At 42.9% G+C, this 25186-nt stretch overlaps 1 protein-coding gene across 1 annotated transcript in view; it reads left to right on the top strand.

Annotated features, from left to right (window-relative positions):
* The window catches only part of LOC139550554 (GREB1-like protein), a 56345-nt gene that overhangs the window by 21783 nt on the left and 9376 nt on the right, over window positions 1-25186 (top strand). The window contains exons 19-30 of the mRNA XM_071361509.1: window positions 3276-3391; window positions 3654-3898; window positions 4080-4675; window positions 5015-5117; window positions 5257-5412; window positions 7132-7271; window positions 7620-7781; window positions 12135-12339; window positions 13452-13617; window positions 13967-14336; window positions 17826-18026; window positions 24966-25104. Coding sequence (XP_071217610.1) covers window positions 3276-3391; window positions 3654-3898; window positions 4080-4675; window positions 5015-5117; window positions 5257-5412; window positions 7132-7271; window positions 7620-7781; window positions 12135-12339; window positions 13452-13617; window positions 13967-14336; window positions 17826-18026; window positions 24966-25104 — 2599 coding nt within the window. The remainder of the gene's footprint in view (window positions 1-3275; window positions 3392-3653; window positions 3899-4079; window positions 4676-5014; window positions 5118-5256; window positions 5413-7131; window positions 7272-7619; window positions 7782-12134; window positions 12340-13451; window positions 13618-13966; window positions 14337-17825; window positions 18027-24965; window positions 25105-25186) is intronic.

Raw genomic sequence — 25186 nt, 5'->3', positions numbered from 1 at the left:
TACTCATCATAAAACATTTCATAAGAATAGACAAAGCATAGCAATGGAAAGACCCAGATCTTGTGATTTCAGACAATATTTCAGATTTTCTAAGCGTTTTACAGCGAAAACACAATAAATCGATAAGTTAGCATACCACATGTGCAAACGTTACCAGAGCATCGATTCAAGCCAAAGAGAGCTATAACGTAATCATCGCCAAAATATATTAATTTTTTCACTAACCTTCTCAGAATTCTTCCGATGACACTCCTGTAACATCATTTTACAACATACATATAGAGTTTGTTCGAAAATGTGCATATTTAGCCATACAAAACCGTGGTTATACAATGAAAATACTAGCAAATCAAGCCTCAAAATGTCGGACGTCATCTTTCAGAGTGATCTAGTTTAATCGAAAGCTAATCATATACTTGACTAAAAAATACAGGGTTGACAGGAATCGAAAGACAAATTAGTTCTTAATGCAAGCGCTGATTTACATTTCTAAAATTATCCTTACTGTGCAATACAGGGTTCGCCAAGTGAAGCGATAACAAACAAAATGGCGGATTATGCGTTTGAAATATTTCGACAGAACAACGATTTATCATATTAAATATTTCTTACTATGAGGTGATTTTCCATCAGATTCTTGGGCAATGTATCCTTTCTTGGGTCTAATCTTCTTTTGGTCGATAGATGTCCTCTGTCCTTCGAAATGTCCACTAACATCGACCGAGACCCCGAAACGTGACCAAAGCTTCAAAGTGCACGACAAAGAAATTCCTCAAAATCGCACTAAACGGATATAAATTGCTATAAAACGGTTCAAATTAACTACATTATGATGTTTTTAACAACTATAACGACTAAAAACATGACCGGAGAAATATCACTGGCTAAACAACCATTTGGAAAGAGGCAAGTCCGATGTCCATCTTGCGTAAGACGCGCGAAGGAAAGGACGGTACTTCCACGTTTTCTTGTTTTATAGTGGCTCTGATTGTGCAATCGACTCCATTCAAAGCGTGATGACGTACTGACACCCAGAGGAAGACGTAGGCAGTGTCGGTTTCTCCATAGCATTTACAGGCACCTTAAAACCGACCCCAGATCAGGGGTCAAAATTTCTGAAATCTGACTCCCTGTCAGGAAAAGTGCTGTAGAAGTAGTTTTGTACCACTCAGAGACAAAATTCCAACGGCTATAGAAACTAGAAAGTGTTTTCTATCCAATAATAACAATAATATGCATATTGTACGATCAAGAATTGAGCACGAGGCAGTTTAATTTGGAGACCAAAAAATGCTAATGCGGAACAGCACCCCCTATAGTTGCAAGAAGTTTTAAACAGCATAAAATTATGTCATGGCTTTAGAAGCTTCTGATAGGCTAATTGACATAATTTCAGTCAATTGGAGGTGTACCTTTCAAGGCCTACCTTCAAACTCAGTGCCTCTTTGCTTGACATAATGGGAAAATAAAAATCAGTGAAGACTTTAGAAAAGAATTGTGGACCTCCACAAGTCTGGTTCATCCTTGGGAGCAATTTCCAAACGCCTGAAGGTACCACGTTCATCTGTACAAACAATAGTACGCAAGTATTAACACCATGGGACCACGCAGCCGTCATACCGCTCAGGAAGGAGACGCTTTCTGTCTCCTAGAGATGAACGTACTTTGGTGCAAAAAGTGCAAATCAATCTCAGAACAACAGCAAAGGACCTTGTGAAGATGCTGGAGGGAACAGGTACAAAAGTATCTATATCCACAGTAAAACAAGTCCTATATCGACATAATCTAAAAGTCCGCTCAGCAAGGAAGAAGCCACTGCTCCAAAACCGCCATAAAAAAGCCAGGTTACGGTTTGCAACTGCACATGGGGACAAAGATCATACTTTTTGGAGAAATGTCCTCTGGTCTGATGAAACAAAAATATAACTGTTTGGCCATAATGACCATCGTTATGTTTGGCGTAAAAAGGGGGAGGCTTGCAAGCCGAAGAACACCATTCCAACCATGAAGCACGGGGGTGGCAGCATCATGTTGTGGGGGTGCTTTGCTGCAGGAGGGACTAGTGCACTTCACAAAATAGATGGCATCACGAGTAAGGAAAATTATGTGGATATATTGAAGCAACATCTCAAGACATCAGTCAGGAGGTTAAAGCTTGGTCGCAAATGGGTCTTCCAAATGGACAATGACCCCAAGCATACTTCCAAAGTTGTGGCAAAATGGCTTAAGGACAACACAGTCAAGGTATTGGAGTGGCCATCACAAAGCCCTGACCTCAATCCTATAGAAAATTTGTGGGCAGAACTGAAAAGGTGTGTGCGAGCAAGGAGGCCTACAGACCTGACTCAGTTAAACCAGCTCTGTCAGGATGAATGGGCCAAAATTCACCCAACTTACTGTGGGAAGTTTGTGGAAGGCTACCCGAAATGTTTGACCCAAGTTAAACAATTTAAAGGCAATGCTACCAAATACTAATTGAGTGTATGTAAACTTCTGACCCACTGGGAATGTGATGAAATAAATAAAAGCTGAATAAATCATTCTCTCTGCTATTATTCTGACATTTCACATTCTTAAAATAAATTGGTGATCCTAACTAACCTAAGACGGGGAATTTTTACTCGGATTAAATGTCAGGAATTGTGAAAAACTGAGTTTAAATGTATTTGGCTGAGGTGTATGTAAACTTCCGACTTCAACTGTAGGTCATCTATTTTATTCTCCAACGATTGCACGTTTGCTAACAGAATGGAAGGTAGTGGGTGTTTATTCGATCGCCTACGAATTCTCAGAAGGCAACCCGCCCTTTGGCCCCTTTTTCTCCGCCTCCTCTTCACGCAAATCATGGGGATCTGGGCCTGTTCCCGAGAAAGCAGTATATCGTTCGCGTCGGGCTCATCAGACTCGTTAAAGGAAAAAAAAGATTCTGCCAGTCTGTGGTGAGTAATCACAGTCCTGATTTCCAGAAGTTATTTTCGGTCATAAGAGACGGTAGTGGCAAGATTATGTACAAAATAAGTAAAAAATAAGTTACAAAAAACGCAAATAAGGGTTAGTGTAAGTGATAGGGTTAGGGTTAGGGTAAGAGTTAAGTTTAGGATTAGGATAAGGGTAAAGGTTAGGGCTAGAGTTAGAGTTAGGATTCGTAGATAGTTTAAATATTAGTGATAGTCCATCTATAGATGCTCTACAAACTATCCAAATAAAGTGTTACCTAACTTGGTTTTAATTTGGTCCCGAAACATTTCTAATTGTGTATTGTGTTGTTGCTGCAGGCCTGGCAGGGATGTGAAAATGAGGACTGGATCCCTCAAACCTTTGAGGATCTGGAGGGTCTTCCCTGCGTCGTCATCCTCACTGGAAAAGACCCTCTGGGAGAGACCTTCCCAAGGTGATCAACTCAAACACATCACATTTGCCACAGTAGTATTGATATGATGACAGCATATTACAAATTTGTGTAGCACTTGATGTTGCTCTTAAACCTCCATAGTAATGTTGTAATAATGCTAGTAATGCAAAGTGTTTCCCAATTTGGATAACTAGTCCCAATGGTCATCACCATCCTGTAAAAAAGGTTTACCGTCTATTGGATTGACTTGGTAAAACTGCTGAATCCCCCACCTCACCTTTCCTATTTATTCCCCTTAAAGGTCCCTGAAGTACTGTGATTTGCGTCTGATCGACTCCAGCTACCTGACACGTACGGCCCTGGAGCAGGAGGTAGGTCTAGCCTGCTCCTACGTGTCCCTGGGGATGGTGCAGGAGCCCCGCAAGGCAATGGCCCCCAAGGACCAAGAGACAGACAAAACCAGCGGCCCCCAGGGCCCAGACCTAGAGCTTCACGTTGACCTGGAGAAGTCCCAGAGCAATGTCAGCACTGCTACTAAAGCCTCAGGTAGGTCCCTGGACAACAGACTCAACATGTTTAGAAAATGGGGATGAGCCGCTTGTTTTCAGGTTTCAGGATACTGTGTAGTGAGGGTGTTACAGTTGGAAAGGGTTTACGAAACAGTTGAAAGACTATTCTATGAGTCTGAACTTTCTCTCTCCCCATCCTACTCCTCTCCCTTCCTCAGGCTCTCTGGCAGAGAACAGGGCCAGCTCTTCTGACATCCCTGACTCCTCCCAGAAGCCCTCCACCTCCTCCTGCCCCCCCGGAGGCAAGGCAGGCAGCATCATGATGGACTACAGGACAGTTCCGGGCACGACCTCATCCTCCCCCTGCCGGGTCAAACAGGAGTGTGACTCCCTGGGTAATACCGCCCCCTGCCCCTCCAACACCCCTCCCTCCTGCTCCTCCTCTTCCTCCTCCCTCTCCTCCTCCTCTTCCTCCTCCATCTCCTCCTCCTCTACCCAACGCCCCAGCCAGTCCACGCAGTGTGGCGGGGGCAGCAAGTCCCCTCTAGTCTCTCCGCGGACTGTCATCCTGTCCCACGCAGCCTACAACCTCCTGGCTCCAGAATCAGGGAGCCAGCTGAGCTCCTTCTCCCTGCTGCCTCACGCTGATGTGGGCTGGAGCAGCCTGCTGAGGCCCCTCTTCAGACCTAACCTCCAGGGGGCAGAGCAGAGCCTCTTCTACAGACAGTGGACCGTAGCCGAGCAGCACCATGCCGACCACGAGACTCCCCCAGTGCCACACGCACGACGCCTGCTGCTCAGTGGACCCCCACAGGTTAGAGACCATACAGATATTAATCTATCACCTCATATCTATATCAATGACAGCACCTCTCCTGTGCATGCCATCCGGCGTAGTCTAGAGCTGCATGCTGATATGGATTGTCCCATCATATCCCTCCCATACGGATACAGAGATAAGTATCAGTCTTCTACCACCATGTGCAAGAGAATATCAGCCTAGTTGTATGGAGTCCTAAGAGGCAATTGTGTATAATTATGGTATTAGAATGGATGCCTAAGATTGAGTGTTGATGGCTGCATGCAATGTCAGAGTGTCAGTTGTATCAACCAGATAGGTAAGTCCATTTAATTACTCTGTTCTCTGTAATAGGTGGGGAAGACCGGTGCCTACCTGCAGTTTCTACGCATCCTGTTCCGCATGTTGATTAGACTGCTGGAAGTGGATGTGTACGATGAAGAGGAGCTGGAGGAAAGTAAGGAGAGCTGGATCTTCTGTTTTATCTATCTCTGTCTTTATTTTTGTCTCTCTCTCTCTCTCTCTGATGCTGTGTGACTCGAGGAACTGAAGCTGATGTAAATGTTTGTTGATGTGTCATTCTCCTCCTCTTCTAGCGATCACAGACATGTCTGAGGCCACACCCCCAGCCAGGACCCAGTGGCCAGACATCGAGGAGATCCGCAAACTACCCTTTGACCTCTTCCCTAGAGACCCTAAGTTCAGAAGTGTCAGTTCCGTTTACACTGACAAGATGCCAAAGGGCTTGAAAGGTCAGCAGAAATAAACTCTTATTCACGGCCCATGTCCCTGTCATTGTAGAAGGAAGCTGCCCTGATTCACTGATTCAGGGTCAGATATGAGTGGACCCCATTAATAGATTAAGTTAATATTTGGGGTTAACATCTGATCTTAGATCATCTGATCTTAGTTTAAGGGCAACTTCTACCTCAAGTGTGCTATGTATATTGATTTGTTATCTGTGTGTATCTTAAAACGTATTATGGCTGCAGGGGCAGTATTGAGTAGCTTGGATGAAAAGGTGCCCAGAGTAAACTGCCTGCTCCTCAGTCCCAGTTGCTAATATATGCATAGTATTAGTCTATTTGGATAGAAAACACTCTGAAGTTTCTAAAACTGTTTGAATGATGTCTGTGAGTATAACAGAACTCATATGGCAGGCAAAAATTGAAGAAAAAATCCAACCAGGAAGTGGGAAATCTGAGGTTTGTAGGTTTTCAACTCATCGCCTATCAAATACAAAGTGGGATATGGGTCATTTTGCATTTCCTACGGCTTCCACTAGATGTCAACAGTCTTTAGAACCTTGTCTGATGCTTCTACTGTGAAGTGGGGCCGAAGGAGAGGGGATTGAGTAAGGTCTATCATGAGCTGAACATGCGCTGACCATGCGCGTTCATGTGAGAGGGAGCTCTGTTCTATCGCATTTCTGAAGACAAAGGAATTCTCCGGTTGGAACATTATTGAAGATTTATGTTAAAAACATCCTAAAGATTGATTCAATACATCGTTTAACATGTTTCTACTGACTGTTAGGGAACTTTTTGACATTTCGTCTGCTTTTAGTGAATGAGCTTCGTGACTTTGGATTTGTTTACCAAACGCGCTAACAAAAGTAGCTATTTGGACATAAATGATGGACATTACCCAAACAAATCAAACATTTATTGTGGAACTGGGATTCCTGGGAGTGCATTCTGATGAAGATCATCAAAGGTAAGTGAATATTTATAATGTTATTTCTGACTTCTGTTGACTGCACAATATGGCGGGTACCTGTATGGCTTGATTGGGCTCTGAGCGCCGACCTCAGATTATTGCATGGTTTTTGCTTTTTCCGTAAAGCTTTTTTGAAATCTGACACAGCGGTTGCATTAAGGAGAAGTGGATCTAAAATTCCATGTATAACACTTGATCTTTGATCAACGTTTATTATGAGTATTTCTGGAAATTGATATGGCTCTCTGCAAAATCACCGGATGTTTTTGGAACTACTGAACATAACGCGCCAATGTATACTGAGATTATTTTATATAAACTTTACCGAACAAAACATACATGTATTGTGTAACATGAAGTCCTATGAGTGTCATCTGATGAAGATCATCAAAGGTTAGTGATTCATTTTATCTCTATTTCTGCTTTTTGTGACTCCTGTCTTTGGTTGGGAAAATGGCTGTGTTTTTCTGTGATTTGGCGGTGACCTAACATAATAGTTTGTGGTGCTTTCGCTGTAAAGCCTTTTTGAAATCGGACACTGTGATGGGATTAACAACAAGATTACCTTTAAAATGGTATAAGATAGTTGTATGTTTGAGGAATTTTAATTATGAGATTTCTGTTGTTTGAATTTGGTGCCCTGCACTTTCACTGGCTGTTGTCATATCGATCCCGTTAACGGGATTGCAGCCCTAAGTTAAACTGCTTTGTCCCATAGCATGTGGATGTAACTGTAATATTTGTCCATGCAGATCCTAAACTGGAAGGAGAGAGCCAAATGCCTGTAAAGAGGGAGACTGTGTCGATTCGGCTGAGTATGTTCGCGGCCCACAATGCATTTCACCATTGTGAGCAGTGTCACCATTATTGTGAAGGAAGCCCTGCCACACAGGTCAGTACATAGGGAGGGAACAAAGCCATCTATATATTTATATCTAAAGATGGTTCTGGAAGGGGAAAAGTAGTTTGTCATTGTGAAGAGATTGTTTGTCTCATGGGAGAACTTGATTTATTGGCTTAACTAACAGAACACCTGTGTCAACTATTGCTGTGTTGTGTGTTCTCAACAGCCCCACCCTTCTTCCACTTTTCTAAACCTCTAGAAAAACACCACCCAACTTGAAGAAGGACTGTTGTGCTGAGCATAGCAGCCTTTTGTGCTGGGTGGTGTGCTGGGTGGTGTGTTGGGTGGTGGAGCTCTGAGTGTACAGGGTGTGTAACGATGTGTGTTTTTGTTCAGCTGTCGGAGTGTACCTTCCACGCCTTCACATTCTGCTCATCCATGCTGGGAGAGGAGGTGCAGCTCCACTTCATCATCCCCAAGGCCAAGGAGCAGCACTTTGTCTTCAGCCAGCACGGCAAGCACCTGGAGAGCATGAGGCTGCCCCTCGTCTCTGCGCAGGTAAAGGGTGATATGGACAATCTTGAGTCTGCCCTCGAGTTCTAAGAATGTTGTTCCCAAGATGAGTAATCAGTAGTGCATTTTTTATATATATATTTTTATTTCACCTTTATTTAACCAGGTAGGCTTGTTGAGAACAAGTTATCATTTACAACTGTGACCTGGCCAAGATAAAACAAAGCAGTTCGACACCTACAACAACACAGAGTTACACATGGAATACACAAACATATAGTCAATAATGCAGTAGAAAAAGTCTATATACAGTGTGTGGAAATGAGGTAAGATACGGGAGGTAAGGCAATAAATAGGCCATGGTGGCAAAGTAATTACAACATTGTCGGGTTCACCTAGAGGTCATGAAAAGGGTTGTACCAAAGTGTTTGATGTATTAGAAAAAATGTATTATGCTTATGTTTTATTAATAGAAGGGGGGGGGGGTTAAAAGACCCCTCCCTCCTTACATTTATAGGGTTTTAGACTACTGATTAACAATATATATATTAATTGTAGAAGTTTAGTATTGTTCTACATTTGTATTTTTGTTTTCTCTCTCTCTTTTTCTGCCTCATTATAAAGAGGCCCTTCTTAGAAATGTGTGACTTAGAAAGAACTCTGCAGGGGAGTGAAGGAGATAAGTCTAGGTAAACATTCCACAATAAATAAACTTTGGGGGAAGGGGACATTTACTGCTAAGTGTTTAGCTAACAAATGCCCTGTTTATACAGCTTTGTAGGCATGGTTTTGGTCCCAGGAGTAGAGTATGATGACGTAGGCAGTGACATCACCAGGGCGCGACTTAGGTTTTAATAAAACCCCTGGAGACCTTTTGTTGGATGCAGAACTTACTCAGCAACATTCATGCTATGTTCCTGTTTGTCAACTTCTGTCTGCAATTGCATTAATAAAGGTTTTTAAATTATTTAATTAAAGATATTGTCATAATGCTAATTTCACCAATGAGTAACTAATTGATAAGGAAACGAGGAAACGAACACTAACAATATACCAATTAAACACTGGAGTTATAGATGTGCAGAAAATGCATGTGCAAGTAGAGATACTGGGGTGCAAAGGAGCAAGATAAATAAATAAATACAGTATGGGGATGAGGTAGTTGGATGGGCTATTTACAGATGGGCTATGTACAGGTGCAATGATCTGTGAGCTGCTCTGACAGCTGGTGCTTAAATCTAGTGAGGGAGATATGAGTCTCCAGCTTCAGTGATTTTTGCAGTTCGTTCCAGTCATTGGCAGCAGAGAACTGGAAGAAAAGGCGGCCAAAGGGGGAATTGGCTTTGGGGGTGACCAGTGAGATATACCTGCTGGAGCGCGTGCTACGAGAGGGTGCTGCTATGGTGACCAGTGAGCTGAGATAAGACTGGGCTTTACCTAGCAAAGACTTGTAGATTACCTGGAGCCAGTGGGTTTGGCGACGAGTATGAAGCGAGGGCCAGCCAACGAGAACGTACAGGTCGCAGTGGTGGGTAGTATATGGGGCTTTGGTGACAAAACGGATGGCACTGTAATAGATTGCATCCAATTTGCTGAGTAGCGTGTTGGAGGCTATTTTGTAAATGACATCGCCGAAGTCGAGGATCGGTAGGATGGTCAGTTTTACGAGGGTATGTTTGGCAGCATGAGTGAAGGATGCTTTGTTGCGAAATAGGAAGCCAATTCTAGATTTAATTCTGGATTGGAGATGCTTAATGTGAGTCTGGAAGGAGAGTTTACAGTCTAGCCAGACACCTAGGTATTTGTAGTTGTCCACATATTGTAAGTCAGAACCGTCCAGAGTAGTGATGCTGGACCGGCGGGCAGGTGTGGGCAGCGATCAGTTTAAGAGCATGCATTTAGTTTTACTTGCATTTAAGAGCAGTTGGAGGCCACGGAAGGAGAGTTGTATGGCATTGAAGCTCGTCTGGAGATTAGTTAACACAGTGTCCAAAGAAGGGCCAGAAGTATACAGAATGGTGTCGTCTGCGTAGAGGTGGATCAGAGAATCACCAGCAGCAAGAGCCACATTGTTGATGTATACAGAGAAGAGAGTCGACCCGAGAATTGAATTCTGTGGCACCCCCATAGAGACTGCCAGAGGTCCGGACAACAGGCCCTCCAATTTGACACACTGAACTCTATCTGAGAAGTAGTTGGTGAACCAGGCGAGGCAGTCATTTGAGAAACCAAGACTATTGAGTCTGCCAATAAGAATGTGATGATGGACAGAGTGGAAAGCCTTGGCCAGGTCGATGAATATGGCTGCACAGTAATGTCTCTTATCGATAGCAGTTATGATATTGTTTAGGACCTTGAGCATGGCTGAGGTGCACCCATGACCAGCTCTGAAACCAGATTGCATAGCAGAGAAGGTACGGTGGGATTCGAAATGGTCGGTAATCTGTTTGTTAACTTGGCTTTCGAAGACCTTAGAAAGGCAGGGTAGGATGGATATACAGTAGGTCTGTAGCAGTTTGGGTCTAGAGTGTCTCCTCCTTTGAAGAGCGGGATGATCACGGCAGCTTTCCAATCTTTGGGAATCTCAGACGATACGAAAGAGAGGTTGAACAGGCTAGTAATAGGGGTTGAAACAATTTCGGCAGATCATTTTAGAAAGAGAGGGTCCAGATTGTCTAGCCCGGCTGATTTGTAGGGGTCCAGATTTTGCAGCTCTTTCGGAACATCAGCTATCTGGATTTGGGTGAAGGAGAAATGGGGGAGGCTTGGGTGAGTTGCTGTGGGGGGTGCAGGGCAGTTGACCGGGGTAGGGGTAGCCAGGTGGAAAGCATGGCCAGCCATAGAAAAATGCTTATTGAAATTCTCAATTATAGTGGATTTATCGGGGGTGTCGTGTCTTTGGCTATGCCGGATTAAGTGTTATGACATGCTATTCTATAAAATACTTTCTCCGTAATTAATATTACCTGATTGAGCTAATCATGTAAATGTAATTAACTAGAGAGGAGGGGCACCACAAAATAATATTTATAGAGCTGTTATCTTCCGAATAAACTCTTAAAGACCTAGTAATATTTTACATCAATAGCAGTTAATATTAATCGTCACCTTATTTCAGTCTCATCTGAAAGTTGTAAATTCTTGGTTATCTTCACGAACCCTGGCTAACATGTTGAATCAGCAATACAAAATTGGGTTTAATTATTTATTTACTAAATACCTAACTAAATCACACAGAATTACATATACACAGAATAAATCATACCTTGATTACAAATGACGTCATAAAGGAAAACGTCCCTAGCGGGCGGAACAGATATGACAGCTTGTTACACAAAAGAAAGGGGCTGGGTTTGAGTGAAAGAGCGGGAAGACTGAGGAACAAAGGGCGAATCTGTGCTATCGTAAATACAATATCTTATGCATTCTAAATTACCGCCCATTTGGAAAAGGAAAATGCAATAAATATTTACTCTGATCTGTGCTTCAGTAGGTTGGTGGTAGATGGAAGGCCGTGTTGCCCAACCGGGTCCTTTGAAGAATGTCTCTGCTGCTGCTGCTGAGTGGTAGACTGGATACTCTGTCTGTCCTAATTTACGTTTGCAGCTGCTGTTGCTAACAACGTCTAGGAGGTATCACTTCTATAGTGAATAAGAGTTCAAAGTTCATACCATTCGCAACCAAAGCTCATGCTGAGGTTGGCTTAGTTCTGTAGTTGACATGTTATCTGAACCATTCTGACATTGGACCGTCGTCCTCACATCCTCGGAAGAGGAGGTTAAATTTTTGTCTTTGGCTTATATAGTGGAGGGAGAGGGGTGTGTCTGAAAAGTTTCTTACCCATGTCTTTTCACAGGGTCAGGCCACTGGTTGAGCAGAGCCCTAAACTTATGAAAACCCAAATCTCTCATTTGGAAGCTAAAATTACATTTCATCTCTTCACAAATAGTTATATATTCAAACATTTGAATTAAACAACAATTCCATGTGAATCCGATACCTCTGATGTGCAGACTTTCCACAGTAGAGGATGCCAATTTCTTTTTGAAAAAGCTAGCCTTAGCTTTCCTAACTGCATGTAATATGCTTCAATGAAACAGTGCCAGAAGCAACATTTAAGCAACACCTACAGTAAGCAACACATTATCAACACAGACACTCACATCATTATGTTACAAGAAGTTGCCACATGTCTCACACAGAGCGATCTATACACTGATGTACCTCTCCTTCTCTCACTTTAGTGGTTTGATGCTAATGAGCCCTGGTCCTAGCCTAATGGAAGTAGCCTGATCTCGTGATAGCTCAGCTCAACAGTCAGTCTGCTTGACCAGGCTACCTGGGCCCTAGCCGGCTACACTATGCAACTTTAATTATATCTCTACTTCCTCTCCCCAGGACCCCAGTCTGTTGAAGAGCCCCATCTTCACCCCGACCACGGGGCGTCAGGAGCACGGCCGTTTCAACATTTTCCACGCCATGGAGGGCACCGCCCACCTCCACATCCTGGTGGTCAAGGAGTACGAGATGCAACACTACAGGAAAAAATGGCCCAACCACATCCTGCTGGTGCTGCCAGCCATGTTGAACAGCGCCGGAGTCGGTGAGTGTCTGGGCTCTGCGGTGAAGTTTCCCTTAGGTACAGTTCTAGGATCAGCTTTCCCTCCCACAATGATAACCTTAACCATTAGTGGGGAAAATACAAAACTGACCCAACATCAGCGTCTAGGGGCAACCTCACCCCTCATTTAGATATAGTTCCTCTCATTTCATTGGTCTAGTTCTGTGATCCCTGATTGGAGAGTTGCAGTACTACAGGTTTTTCGTCCCATCATAGTGCTCAATAAGGTGTTTCACTGCTGAGTGGTAGCATTGAGGACCATAGTAATTTGTGATAGAACACTCAGCAAAGAGATCATAGAATTGCCTTGTGTTGTATAAACTACATTTATGTCTTTCTTTATATACTAATGTATTTTACACTTTTAGTTTGTCCAGTAGCTTATCTCTCTCTGCTGATAGTGATGAATTTATGGCAGTCAGTGTGAACATCAAGAGACGTACTGTATCTTGCCATCTGTTGAGTAAGGTTGTAGTCAGTAGGTGAGAGTTAAATATTACATTAACCAATAGGGTAGGGCCTGGTCAATGAAAACACAAGCAGGCCAGTAGTCTGATATATGGATCCACCAATCAGGTGTGTAGTCTTTATGGATGGACCAATAGTGTTGCAGCACTACAGGCACATGGCACGTGCAGCAATAGGGGCATTAGGTAAAGGGCGAAAAAACAGGACAGTTCAGCAGGTGGACGGACCAATAAAGTAATAATTAGAATTCAGGTCAAAGCTACTGTGTTCAGACTGTCGTTTGAGTTAGAGCCTTAGAGTTGGAGCTCTGTGGTAGAGCTCTTTGGTTAGTGGTTGGCAAATATTTTTCTGCTGTGATCATACAATTTGTGAATTTGACCCACAATAAATCTGTTGGATTTGACCTTGGTGATAACCATGGTCCAGACCTTTTTCTAGTCAGGTCATGTGACTAGACCAAACTAAATAAAATAAAAAGGAATCAGTGGATCTCCACCATCATCATATATGTCATTATGGTCAGAGTCCTGGTCAAAAGTAATGCACCATATTGGGAATAGAGTGCCATTTGGAACGTACCCACTGTCAGTAACATAGCTGTAACATTACTGTTGTCTCTGTCCCAGGCGCAGCTCGGTTCATGATCAAGGAGCTGTCATACCACAACCTGGAGCTGGAGAGGAACCGTCTGGAAGAGCAGGGGGTCAAGAGGCAGGACATCTGGCCCTTCATAGTCATGATGAACGACTCCTGTGTGCTCTGGAACGCATACCAGCCCCAGTACAGCAGCAGGTACAGTTTCAAACTCAAACTTGCATGCACACGCACGCATGCAAGCATATCCTCATGTGTGGCTCAGTTGGTAGAGCATGGCACTTGCAACGCCAGGGTTGTGGGTGTGATTCCCACTGGGGACCAGTATGAAAAAGTACCAACATGTATGCACTCACTACTGTAAGTTGCTCTGGATAAGAGTGACTAAATGACTAAAATGTAAAAAATATATATATATACTCAAAAACTCCCTGATTGTTGATCCATGAATATTGATCTGCAATGAATTCTCAGAAAGAACCATCATTTATCTGGACTACTCTATCAACACCCTTACTAAAATCTGTCTCTTCCCTCTCTCCCTCAGTGATATGGCAGACACAGGGCCCAGTCTGACCAACGTGTCTTTGAAGACGGTGCTGCAGCACATTGAGGCTACTCCTAAGATCTTCCTGTATACCATGTGTGGCACCCGCAAGTGGAGCAGTGCCCTGGCCCGCCGCCTGCCTGCCATGCCCTTCTCCCGATGCCACCTCCATGACTTTGTCATGCTCAATGTGGACCTGACACAGAACGTACAGTACGACTTCAACAGGTACAGCTGTGAGGAGGTGGACTTCAACCTGAGAGCCAACAGCAGTGGTCTGCTGCTCTGTCGTTTCAACCACTTCAGCCTGATGAACAAACACATTCCCTTTGGAGGACACAAGGACTTCCTGGTCAAACCCAAATTCACAGTGAGTTTTCTGCTCCTACCTTTTCTACCACATCCTTCTTTTTAACTTTTATATATATATATACAGTACCTAATCAAAAGTAAGGACACACCTACTCATTCAAGGGTTTTTCTTTGTGCTTTTTACTATTTTCTATATTATAGAATAATAGTGAAGACATCACTACTATGAAATAACTTTGTGCTTTTGTCTGTGCCCAATAATGTTTGTACCATGTTTTGTGCTGCTGCCATGTTGTGTTGCTACTGTGTTGCTACCATGTTGTTGTCATGTTGTGTTGCTACCTTGCTGTGTTGTCATGTGTTGCTGCCATGCTATGTTGTTGTCTTAGGTCTCTCTTTATGTAGTGTTGTATTGTCTCTCTTGTTGTGATGTGTGTTTTGTCTTATATTTTAATTAAATTTTGGGATTTTTAATCCCAGGAGGAGGCCTTTTGGTAGGCCGTCATTGTAAATATGAATATATTGGATGAATATGTATGAACTTTCCAATTTGTAAGTCGCTCTGGATAAGAGCGTCAGCTAAATGACTTAAATGTAAATGTAAATGTAAATAAGAATTTGTTCTTAACTGACTTGCCTAGCTAAATAAAGGTAAAATACAAAAATGAAATAACACAAGGAATCATGTAGTAACCAACAAAGTGTTAAACAAATCAAATATATTTTAGATTCTTCAAAGTAGCCACCCTTTGCCTTGATGACAGCTTCTCACACTCTTGGCATTCTCTCAAGAAACTTCATGAGGAATGCTTTTCCAACAGTCTTGAAGGAGTTCCCACATATGCTGAGCACTTATTGGCTGCTTTTCCTTCACTCTGCGGTCCAACTCATCCCACACAATCTCAATTGGGTTGAGGTCAGATGATTGTGGAGGCCAGGTCATCTGATGCAGCACTCCATCACTCTCCTTGGTCAAATAGCCCTTACACAGCTTGGAGGAGTGTTTTGAGTCATTGTCCTGTTGAAAAACAAATGATAGTCCCACTAAGCGCAAACCAGATGGGATGGCGTATCGCTGCACAATGCTGGTTAAGTATGCCTTGAATTCTAAATAAATCACTGACAATGTCATCAGCAAAGCACCCCCATCCTCCTCCATGCTTCACGATGGACACCACACATGTGTAGATCATCTGTTCACCTACTCTGCATCTCACAAAGACATGGTGGTTGGAACCAAAAATCGCTAACTTGGACTCATCAGACCAAAGGACAGATTTCCACCGGTCTAATGTCCATTGCTCTTGTTTCTTGGCCAAGCAAGTCTCTTCTTCTTATCAAGTTTAGTATTGTTTTTTTTGCAGCAATTTGATAATGAAGGCCTGATTCACGCCTTCTCCTCTGAACAGTAGATGTTGATGTGTCTGTTACTTGAATTCTGTGAAGCATTTATTTCGGCTGCAATCTTAGGTGCAGTCAACACTAATGAACTTATGCTCTGCAGCAGAGGTAACTCTGGGTCTTCCTTTCCTGTGGCAGTCCTCATGAGAGCCAGTTTCATCATAGCGCTTGATGGTTTTTGCGACTGCACTTTCAAAGTTCCTGACATTTTCCGTATTGACTGACCTTCATGTCTTAAAGTAATGATGGACTGTCGTTTCTCTTTGCTTATTTGAGCTGTTCTTGCCATAATATGGACTTGGTCTTTTACCAAATTGGGCTATCTTCTGTATACCAACCCTACTTTTTCACAACACAACTGATTGGCTCAAATGTTTTGTTCTTCTTATGGCTGAAGTCCCGGTAACGGGACCGATATGACAACAGCCAGTCGAAGTGCAGGGCGCCAAATTCAAAAAACAGAAATCTCATAATTAAAATTCCTCAGACATTCATGTGTCTTATATCATTTTAAAGGTAATCTTGTTGTTAATCCCACCAAAGTGTCCAATTTCAAATAGGCTTTTCAGCGAAAGCACTACAAACGATTATGTTAGGTCACCACAAAACCACAATAAGCATAGCCATTTTTTCCAGCTAAATATAGCTTCACAAAAACCAGAAAAGAGATAAAATTAATCACTAACCTTCGATTATTTTCATCAGATGACATAGGACTTCATGTTACACAATACATGCATGTTTTGTTTGATTAAATTCATATTTATATAAAAAAATCTGAGTTTACATTGAGGCGACTAGATTCACTAGTTGCAAAAACATCAAGTGACTTTGCATAGCCCATCGTTTCAACAGAAATACTCATCATAAATATAGATGATAATACAAGTTATACACATGGAATTATAGATATACCTCTCCTTAATGCAACCGCTGAATCAGATTTCAAAAAAACTTTACGGAAAAAGAAATGCCCGCTATAATCTGAGACGGCGCTCAAAAGTAGCATACCACAAATGCAAAGATGGCGTCACCATAAACACAAAAATACATGATAAATATTCCATTACCTTTGATGATCTACATCAGAAAGCACACCAGGAATCCCAGGTCCACAATAAATGTTTGTTTTGTTCGAAAAAATCAGTTATTTATGTCCAATTGTTAGTGCGTTTGGTAAACATGTCCAAATGCTAATTCTGGTCAGCTTTATATCGGACAAAAACTTCAAAATGTGATATTACCGGTCGAAGAAACATTTCAAACTAAGTACATAATCAATCATTAGGATGTTTTTAACATATAGCTTCAATAAAGTTCCAACCGGAGTATTCGTTCTTGTCTGCGTGAGCAATGGAACGTAGGTGACTTCCATGAAAAAAAAGCATGATCAGAAAATGGCTGCTTGATGGACACCTGACTGATTCTGCTATCATTCTCTCCCACAACATCATAGAAGTCTCATTGGAATTTCTATTGATGGTTGACATCTAGTGGAACCCCTAGGCAGTGCAACATCATTCATAACTCAAGTGGATTTCTTAAGGGACTCTGGTGAATACATACAGGCTCTCACAGACATAATTAAAACAGTTTTAGAAACTTTAGAGTGTTTTCTATCCAATACTAATAATAATATGCAAATATTAGGAACTATGACTGAGGAGCAGGCCGTTTGATATGGGCACCTTTCATCCAAGCTACTCAATACTGCCCCTTCAGCCATAAAAAGTTATTAAGAAGGAAAGAAATTCCACAAATGAACTTTTAACAAGGCACACCTGTTAATTGAAATGCATTCCAGGTGACTACCTCATGAAGCTGGTTGAGAGAATGCCAAGCGTGTTCAAAGCTGTCATCAAGGTAAAGGGTTGCTACTTTGAAGAATCTCAAGTATAAAATATTTTTTAATTTCTATAACACTTTTTTGGTTACTACATGATTCCATATGTTTTATTTCATAGCTTTGATGTATTCATTATTATTCTACAATGTAGAAAATAGTAAAAATAAAGAAAAACCTTGGAATGAGTAGGTGTGTCTAAATGTTTGACTGGTATTGTACATAATATAGTGTGTTTGTATGTGCCTGAATATGTCTGAAACACAGTCAGTCAACCTAACCCCCACCCTGCTCCCCCTCTAGGTGATGGAGAATCCAGCCCCCATCAGCCCGTACCAGTATGTCTGTGCCCCAGACAGTGATCACACCCTCCTGGCTGCCCCGGCTCAGTTCCTCCTAGAGAAGTTCCTCCAAAGCTGCAGCCACAGACTGTTCCCCAAGGCAGTACAGAACAACAGCAACCCTGTGCTGTCCATAGACAGTTTCCTCAACATAGGCCCTGAGGTAAGTTCCATAGACAGTTGCCTGAACATAGGCTCTGAGGTAAGATCTAGACAGTTACCTCAACATAGGCCCTGAGGTAAGTTCCATAGACAGTTGCCTGAACATAGGCTCTGAGGTAAGATCTAGACAGTTACCTCAACATAGGCCCTGAGGTAAGTTCCATAGACAGTTGCCTGAACATAGGCTCTGAGGTAAGATCTAGACAGCTACCTCAACATAGGCCCTGAGGTAAGTTCCGTAGACAGTTGCCTGAACATAGGCTCTGAGGTAAGATCTAGACAGCTACCTCAACGTAGGCCCTGATGTAAGATTTCTTGCAGTAAGTTTCTTGCAATAGAATTCTGTGACTTTAAAGAATATTTCTCTCCAAACTTTGAATCCTAAAAGATGTTTCCGGAGATGTCAGATCTGTCAGATTCTAAAATCCTAACTTGTCCAAAATCCTTATTCATGTCCTCATTACATGTAGCGCCAAAAGACCACTAATAATCTGTAAAGTTCTCTACTTTTGATAGATTTAAACAGACAATTTTGGAATCACCTTGGTCACAACCATGAACTGTCAACTCCGTCTGCCTGATAGATTAAGATAGAATATGAATTTTGGTTAAAATATGTTACATGTCATTAGATTTTGGAGTCATAAAGCTACTGAGGAAAAACTAAATTGCTGCTTTGTATACCACTTGAATGAAGAAGAATTTTTTTATTTTTGTCAACTATGTACAACATCAACTCCGTCAGACTGCTGCAAGATCTGATAGAATGGTTGTTTTTATTGGGGATTTTCAAATGAATCATTCTCCATATTTTACAAATGTTTGTATTGAACTTTTATTTTTAGAGGCAATAATATGTCTGTTTTTAATATCTATTGTCATCTCCGTCAGTGGCTTGTCAATTCCATCACTGATGGTGAGATATCGTTTTTTTGTAAACATTCAGAAAAAATATTAGAATCACTGTTCTGCAACATTTGCTGTTGAAGTATATGCTATTCTAGGTATAAGGGATAATATTTGCTTTATACATGTTGTTTTATGTTCTCAACCTAGAAAACATGCCAAAATGCTAACAAAATCAGCCCTGGAGTCTTTAATAGAGCTATAAAACAAAACAAAAAAGATGTTTGGAGATTTGTATTCCATATTTGAATAATCTAAAATTAGAATTAAACAATCAAGGCCTTTAAACACTTGTTGGATAATAATTGTAAAAATGAAATGCCTTTTATGGTGTCTGGAGTTGACATGAATCCAGTTAGTTGATAAAATGTTTTAAAATAATAATTAGGAGGTTCAATCAATCAATCAATTTTATTTTATATAGCCCTTCGTACATCAGCTAATATCTCGAAGTGCTGTACAGACACCCAGCCTAAAACCCCAAACAGCTAGTAATGCAGGTGTAGAAGCACGGTGGCTAGGAAAAACTCCCTAGAAAGGCCAAAACCTAGGAAGAAACCTAGAGAGGAACCAGGCTATGAGGGGTGGCCAGTCCTCTTCTGGCTGTGCCGGGTGGAGATTATAACAGAACTATGCTAAGATGTTCAAAAATGTTCATAAGTGACAAGCATGGTCAAATAATAATCATGAATAATTTTCAGTTGGCTTTTCATAGCCGATCATCAAGAGTTGAAAAACAACAGGTCTGGGACAGGTGGCGGTTCCATAACCGCAGGCAGAACAGCTGAAACTGGAATAGCAGCAAGGCCAGGCGGACTGGGGACAGCAAGGAGTCACCACGGCCGGTAGTCCCGACGTATGGTCCTAGGGCTCAGGTCCTCCGAGAGAAAGAAAGAGAGAAGGAGAAAATTAGAGAGCGCCAAGATTTTCAAAATGTTCATAAATGACAAGCATGGTCAAATAATAATCAGGAATAAATCTCAGTTGGCTTTTCATAGCCGATCATTAAGAGTTGAAAACAGCAGGTCTGGGACAGGTAGGGGTTCCGTAACCGCAGGCAGAACAGTTGAAACTGGAATAGCAGCAAGGCCAGGCGGACTGGGGACAGCAAGGTGTCATCATGCCCGGTAGTCCTGACGTATGGTCCTAGGGCTCAGGTTCTCAGAGAGAAAGAGAGAACGAGAGAATTAGAGAGAGCATACTTAAATTCACACAGGACACTGGATAAGACAGGAGAAGTACTCCAGGTAACCAACTGACCCTAGCCCCCCGACACAAACTACTGCAGCATAAATACTGGAGGCTGAGACAGGAGCGGTCAGGAGACACTGTGGCCCCATCCGAAGAAACCCCCAGACAGGGCCAAACAGGAAGGATATAACCCCACCCACTTTGCCAAAGCACAGCCCCCGCACCACTAGAGGGAAATCCTCAACCACCAACTTACAATCCTGAGACAAGGCCGAGTATAGCCCACAAAGGTCTCCACCACAGCACAAACCAAGGGGGGGCGCCAACCCAGACAGGAAGATCACGTCAGTAACTCAACCCACTCAAGTGACGCACCCCTCCTAGGGACGGCATGAAAGAGCACCAGCAAGCCAGTGACTCAGCCCCTGTAACAGGGTTAGAGGCAGAGAATCCCAGTGGATTGTTCCTTTACATGGTGTGATGGCTAATACTTTGGTCAATCACAATATAGTTGAGATTGTCCCATCTTTTAAGAATCCCTGAGTTCTAAAACAGCAAAAAAATCTGAGCCTCGTGTCAAAATGTGTAGAATAGCACGAGATTCTCTGTAAAACTTCACGTTTTTTCTCTCTGGCCTATGGGGGGAGGGTGTTTAACATAGGCCCTGAGGTAAGATTTAGTCAGTTACCTCAACATAGGCCCTGAGAAAATCTTAAGATTTCCACATTTTGTTGTTTTACAGCTTGAATTTAAAATGGATTAAATATAAATGTTTGGTCACTGGCCTATACACAATACCCTTACAATGTCAAAGTGGTGTGTGTGTGTGTTGGCCACCGTACTCTGGTGCTAACCTTGTCAAGATATTCTCCACTGCTGTGCTCGTTATCGAGGCCACTGGGCACTCGTTGTACTTCGACTATTTAAAACTCAAACGGGTCACTTCCCTAGATAACCGCGTCTAGGAAGGTTGTTAGCCTACTCAGCTATAAGACGTGACATTTGGATTGCCTCCCCTTAGGCATCCCTCTCCCCTGGTATTACTGGCATGCTACAAGCTAGCTGCCACTGTGTGTCATCAGCTAGTTTACTAACTCCACCTAGCTGCCACTGTGTGTTGTCAGCTTGGCTTACCAAACGACGGCCATTCGTGCGTGTTTCACATTAATAAGCCTATGTGATATCTTTCCTAAACATGATATATCTCCTGCTCCAGCCCTGTGGTCATAGCTAGGCTCACCCTAAATTGTTTGGCAGGTGCTAAACAATTCCTGCTAGATTATTGTAGCTCTCTACCTTTACTCTGTATTGTGGTAGTTGTTGTAATACAGTCTCCAGTTACTATTATATTAGTTCATTTGAGTAATCAGTTTATTGCATAAGAATTATTTTATTTGTTTATTTTATAAATTTTTCTTCACATTCTGAGAGAACACTGTGCATGCATGGCCGCTCCTCTTGTGGAGCTAAACTACAAGTAGAAGATGGTCATGACCTGTGCCCCGCCTGCCTAAGCATTGGCCACCTGTATGAGGCCCTTGCTGAACCCTGCATTAACTGCACCATTATGCCTGTGAAAGTAAGGGAAGCGAGGTTAGTCAGAATTGACAGCCTGGTTTTCACAGATAATTTACCAGCGTTGTTCACCTAGATCCACCCAGGGCGACCAAAAGAGCTAAAGCCCACGAAGCTGATGGCTTTCACGTTCCTGTTTTACCAGAACACAGGCATTTTCTGCGGTTCGCCATCCAAAGCCAGGCATACCAGTTTGTGATATTACCCTTCGACCTCTCCCAGGCTCCTTGCATCTCCACAAGATGTGTGAGTGCAGCCCCGATCTCCCTCCACCTACAGGGGATCAAGATCCTTCCTTACTTTGACGACGGACTCATCTGCTCCCCCTCTCGCGAGTTTGTGGCCGAGAACCAAGCGCTGACACTGACCCACCTTACCATGAACAACAAAAAGAGCGACTTCACACCAAGCCTAAGGGTCACCTTTATTGGTATGGCTCTGAACTCCAGTACTATGAGGGCATGTAAACAACTCAGTGTGTGGACAGCATTCTTCTTCTGCAATTTTCCAGTTGAATGAGTGGTGAAGGTACGAACGTTCCGACAACTGATGGGCACACTCACGGCGGCCTCTGGGGTGACACCGTTAAGCCTCCTGTCTTTAAGACCACTACAAGTGTGGTTTAATGACCTCCTCTTGGACCCCAAGTGGGACAGAAACACCAAAATGCAGGTGACATGGGCATGCTACTCTACTCTGCGGCCATGGAGGAAGAGAACCTACCTGACTACAGATGTCCCTCTTGGATCAATTCCAGTAAGGCGGGAACTGACAACCGACGCTTCACTAACAGGCTGGGGAGCACTGTGGCAACACAGGTCTGTATGGGGAGAGTGGCTCCCCCGCTGGAGAAAAATGCACATCAACGTGCTAGAACTTCAGACAGTTTTCCTAGCCCTGAATCACTTTCTGCCGGTTCCTGATACAATCAGACAATACATTGACAGTGTTCCACATCAACCATCAAGGGGGAATGAGGTGGCCCAACAACTTCTAACATGGGCCGTACGAGCCATTAATCTCCCAGGCAAGGTGAACGAAGTGGCAGACTTCTTGTCGTGACAGAAACCCCGGAATAATGGAGACTTCACCCGCAAGTAGTGAAGATGATATTGCAGCGGTTTGGAACTGAACATGTGGACCTGTCCGGGCGACAAATTGGGATCTGCGACTAGTATTGGAGGCTTTGACAAACCTCCCTTCGAACATACGGAGGAGTCAGACATAAAATGGTTACCTCTGAAAACGTCTTTCCTCTTAGCTATTTCATCAGCGAAACGTGGGAGTGAGCTCCACGCACTCTCTATGAGTCCTGTCTGCATACCATGGAAGGCCTTATGGCCCTATCCAGCCTTATGCCTAAATGTATCACCCCTTCACATCAAGCCATCGAGCTGGCGGCCTACTTCCCTCACTCCTTTCCAGTATGCGGAGGAGGAGCGAGCAAATCTCCAGTGTCCAGGCTGTTCCCTCAAATGCTATATGCAAGCCTTGGGGCACTACAGGAAATCAGACCAGCTGTTTCTGTGCTTCGTTGGGAAGTCAAAAGGCCTTGCATTGTCCAAGCAGAGGCTTTCTCACTGGGTTGTGGATGTCATTGCTCAGGCCTACAAGGGTATAGGGCTCCCTGTCCCAGAAAGTGTGATATGTTACTGGACCAGAAGTGTTGTCATATCTTGGGCTGCACTGAGAGGCGTACCCCTGAATGAGATATGCACAGATGCTGCCTGGTCATCGCCCTGCACGTTCTCAAGATTTGACAATGCCAACGTCGCATCCTGCCACAACATGGGGTCTGCCATTCTTCCAGTGGCACCGGCGCATTAATCAGAGGTTATTAGTGCTATTCCTTGCGACCTTGTTGGTATGAATACTGACAGTCTTCCAAGTATTTGTAGAACCATAGTTACATTCGTAACTTCCGTTCAACTTCATACATATAAAACAGAAGTTACCAATGTAACTATGGTTCTACAAATACCTGGAAGACCGTCAGTACTTTCCTGTCACTCTGAATCTTTGGGCGAGAAGATTCTCTAAAACAGTGTGTGGTCTGACATACAGTTTAAATGAACCGTGGGGGCACGTCACCGTATGAATCACTTTATTAATATTATTACTCGACCTACGCGGAGATTGAGAGATATAATCCATACTTTCAAGCGTGTTGACGGTCTTCCAGGTATTCGTTGAACCATTGATACTTCTGTTTTTCAGGATGAAAAGGAAACAGAATGGAGCTAAGCACAGGCAAAGTCCTAGAGGATAACCTGGTTCAGTCTGCTTTCCAACAGACACTGGGAGATTAATTCATGTTTCAGCAGGATAATAACCTAAACAACACAGGAGCTGCTTACCAAGAAGACAGTGTCAGGACCCGGTGCGAGAAACAGTCACTTAATAATTGGCAGAACCCAGAAGATGAGGCAGACACAGCAGTACTAGAGATGGTGGTTTAATGAAAAATGGATATCCTCCAAAATACAACGAAAAATCCACAAAGTGGTAAAAAACAGCAGGGAAAAACAAACCTCAAAAGACTACTCAAATAATAAACAAGAACAAAACCAGAGAACCTCTGGAAAATCCAACAAGAGAAAAGTCTATATAAAACAAGGCTTGGGCTGGGGCTGGGTGCTAACTTACAAACACTGAGCAAGGAACTAAGGAACACACAGGGTTTAAATACTAACAAGGGAATGACTTACAGGTGCAAACAATAATTGGAGCAAGAAAAACAAAAGGTACAAAAAAGGTGCAAGGGGGACATCTAGTGAACAAAACCTAAACAGTCCTGGCCAAAACCTGACAGACAGTGCATGTTCCTGAGAGGCTGTGTTACAGTTTTGACTTAAATCTAATTGAAAATCTATGGCAAGACTTGAAAATGGTTGTCTAGCAATGATCAACAACCAATTATTTGCCAGAGCTTGAAGAATTTTGAAAAGAATAGTGGGCAAATGTTGCACAATCCAGGTGTGGAAGGCTCTTAGAAACTTACCTAGAAAGAGTCACAGCTGTAATTGCTGCCGAAGGTGATTCTAACATGTAGAACATGTAAGGGGAATGAATACTTTCTGAAGGCCAACTCGTGTCCAACTCATGCATTGATTTCTGCAAAATAAATCTATTGTAAAAATGTTAAGTCAAGCACAGGTTTTAAGAATTTTTCGTATAGGATTTGGACAATTGGAATGATTCCATGTTCCCATGATAAAACATCATGACTGAGATGGTGGAGATGTGACTGTGCTTTCTGCATCCCCAGGTGTCAGTATGCTACGTCAGCTCCAGGCCACACTCCTCTAACCTGGACCACCAGGGTCTGGTCTTCAGCGGCCTGCTGCTCAACCTGTGTGACTCCTTCGTTGTCTCTGGCCTCCTCAAGAAGTTTCACTTCATCAAAGGTAACTAATGCTATTTTCTATGTTGTGTTTTGTTAGCCCTTATGTATAGTTAAGTGTAACCTCATCCATAGTTTTGGAACCA

This window comes from Salvelinus alpinus, chromosome 23 (assembly GCF_045679555.1).
Source record: "Salvelinus alpinus chromosome 23, SLU_Salpinus.1, whole genome shotgun sequence".
NCBI classification, from domain to species: domain Eukaryota; kingdom Metazoa; phylum Chordata; class Actinopteri; order Salmoniformes; family Salmonidae; genus Salvelinus; species Salvelinus alpinus.
Note: the sequence above shows the minus strand (reverse complement) of the source record. Positions and strands in the feature narration are given on the sequence as shown.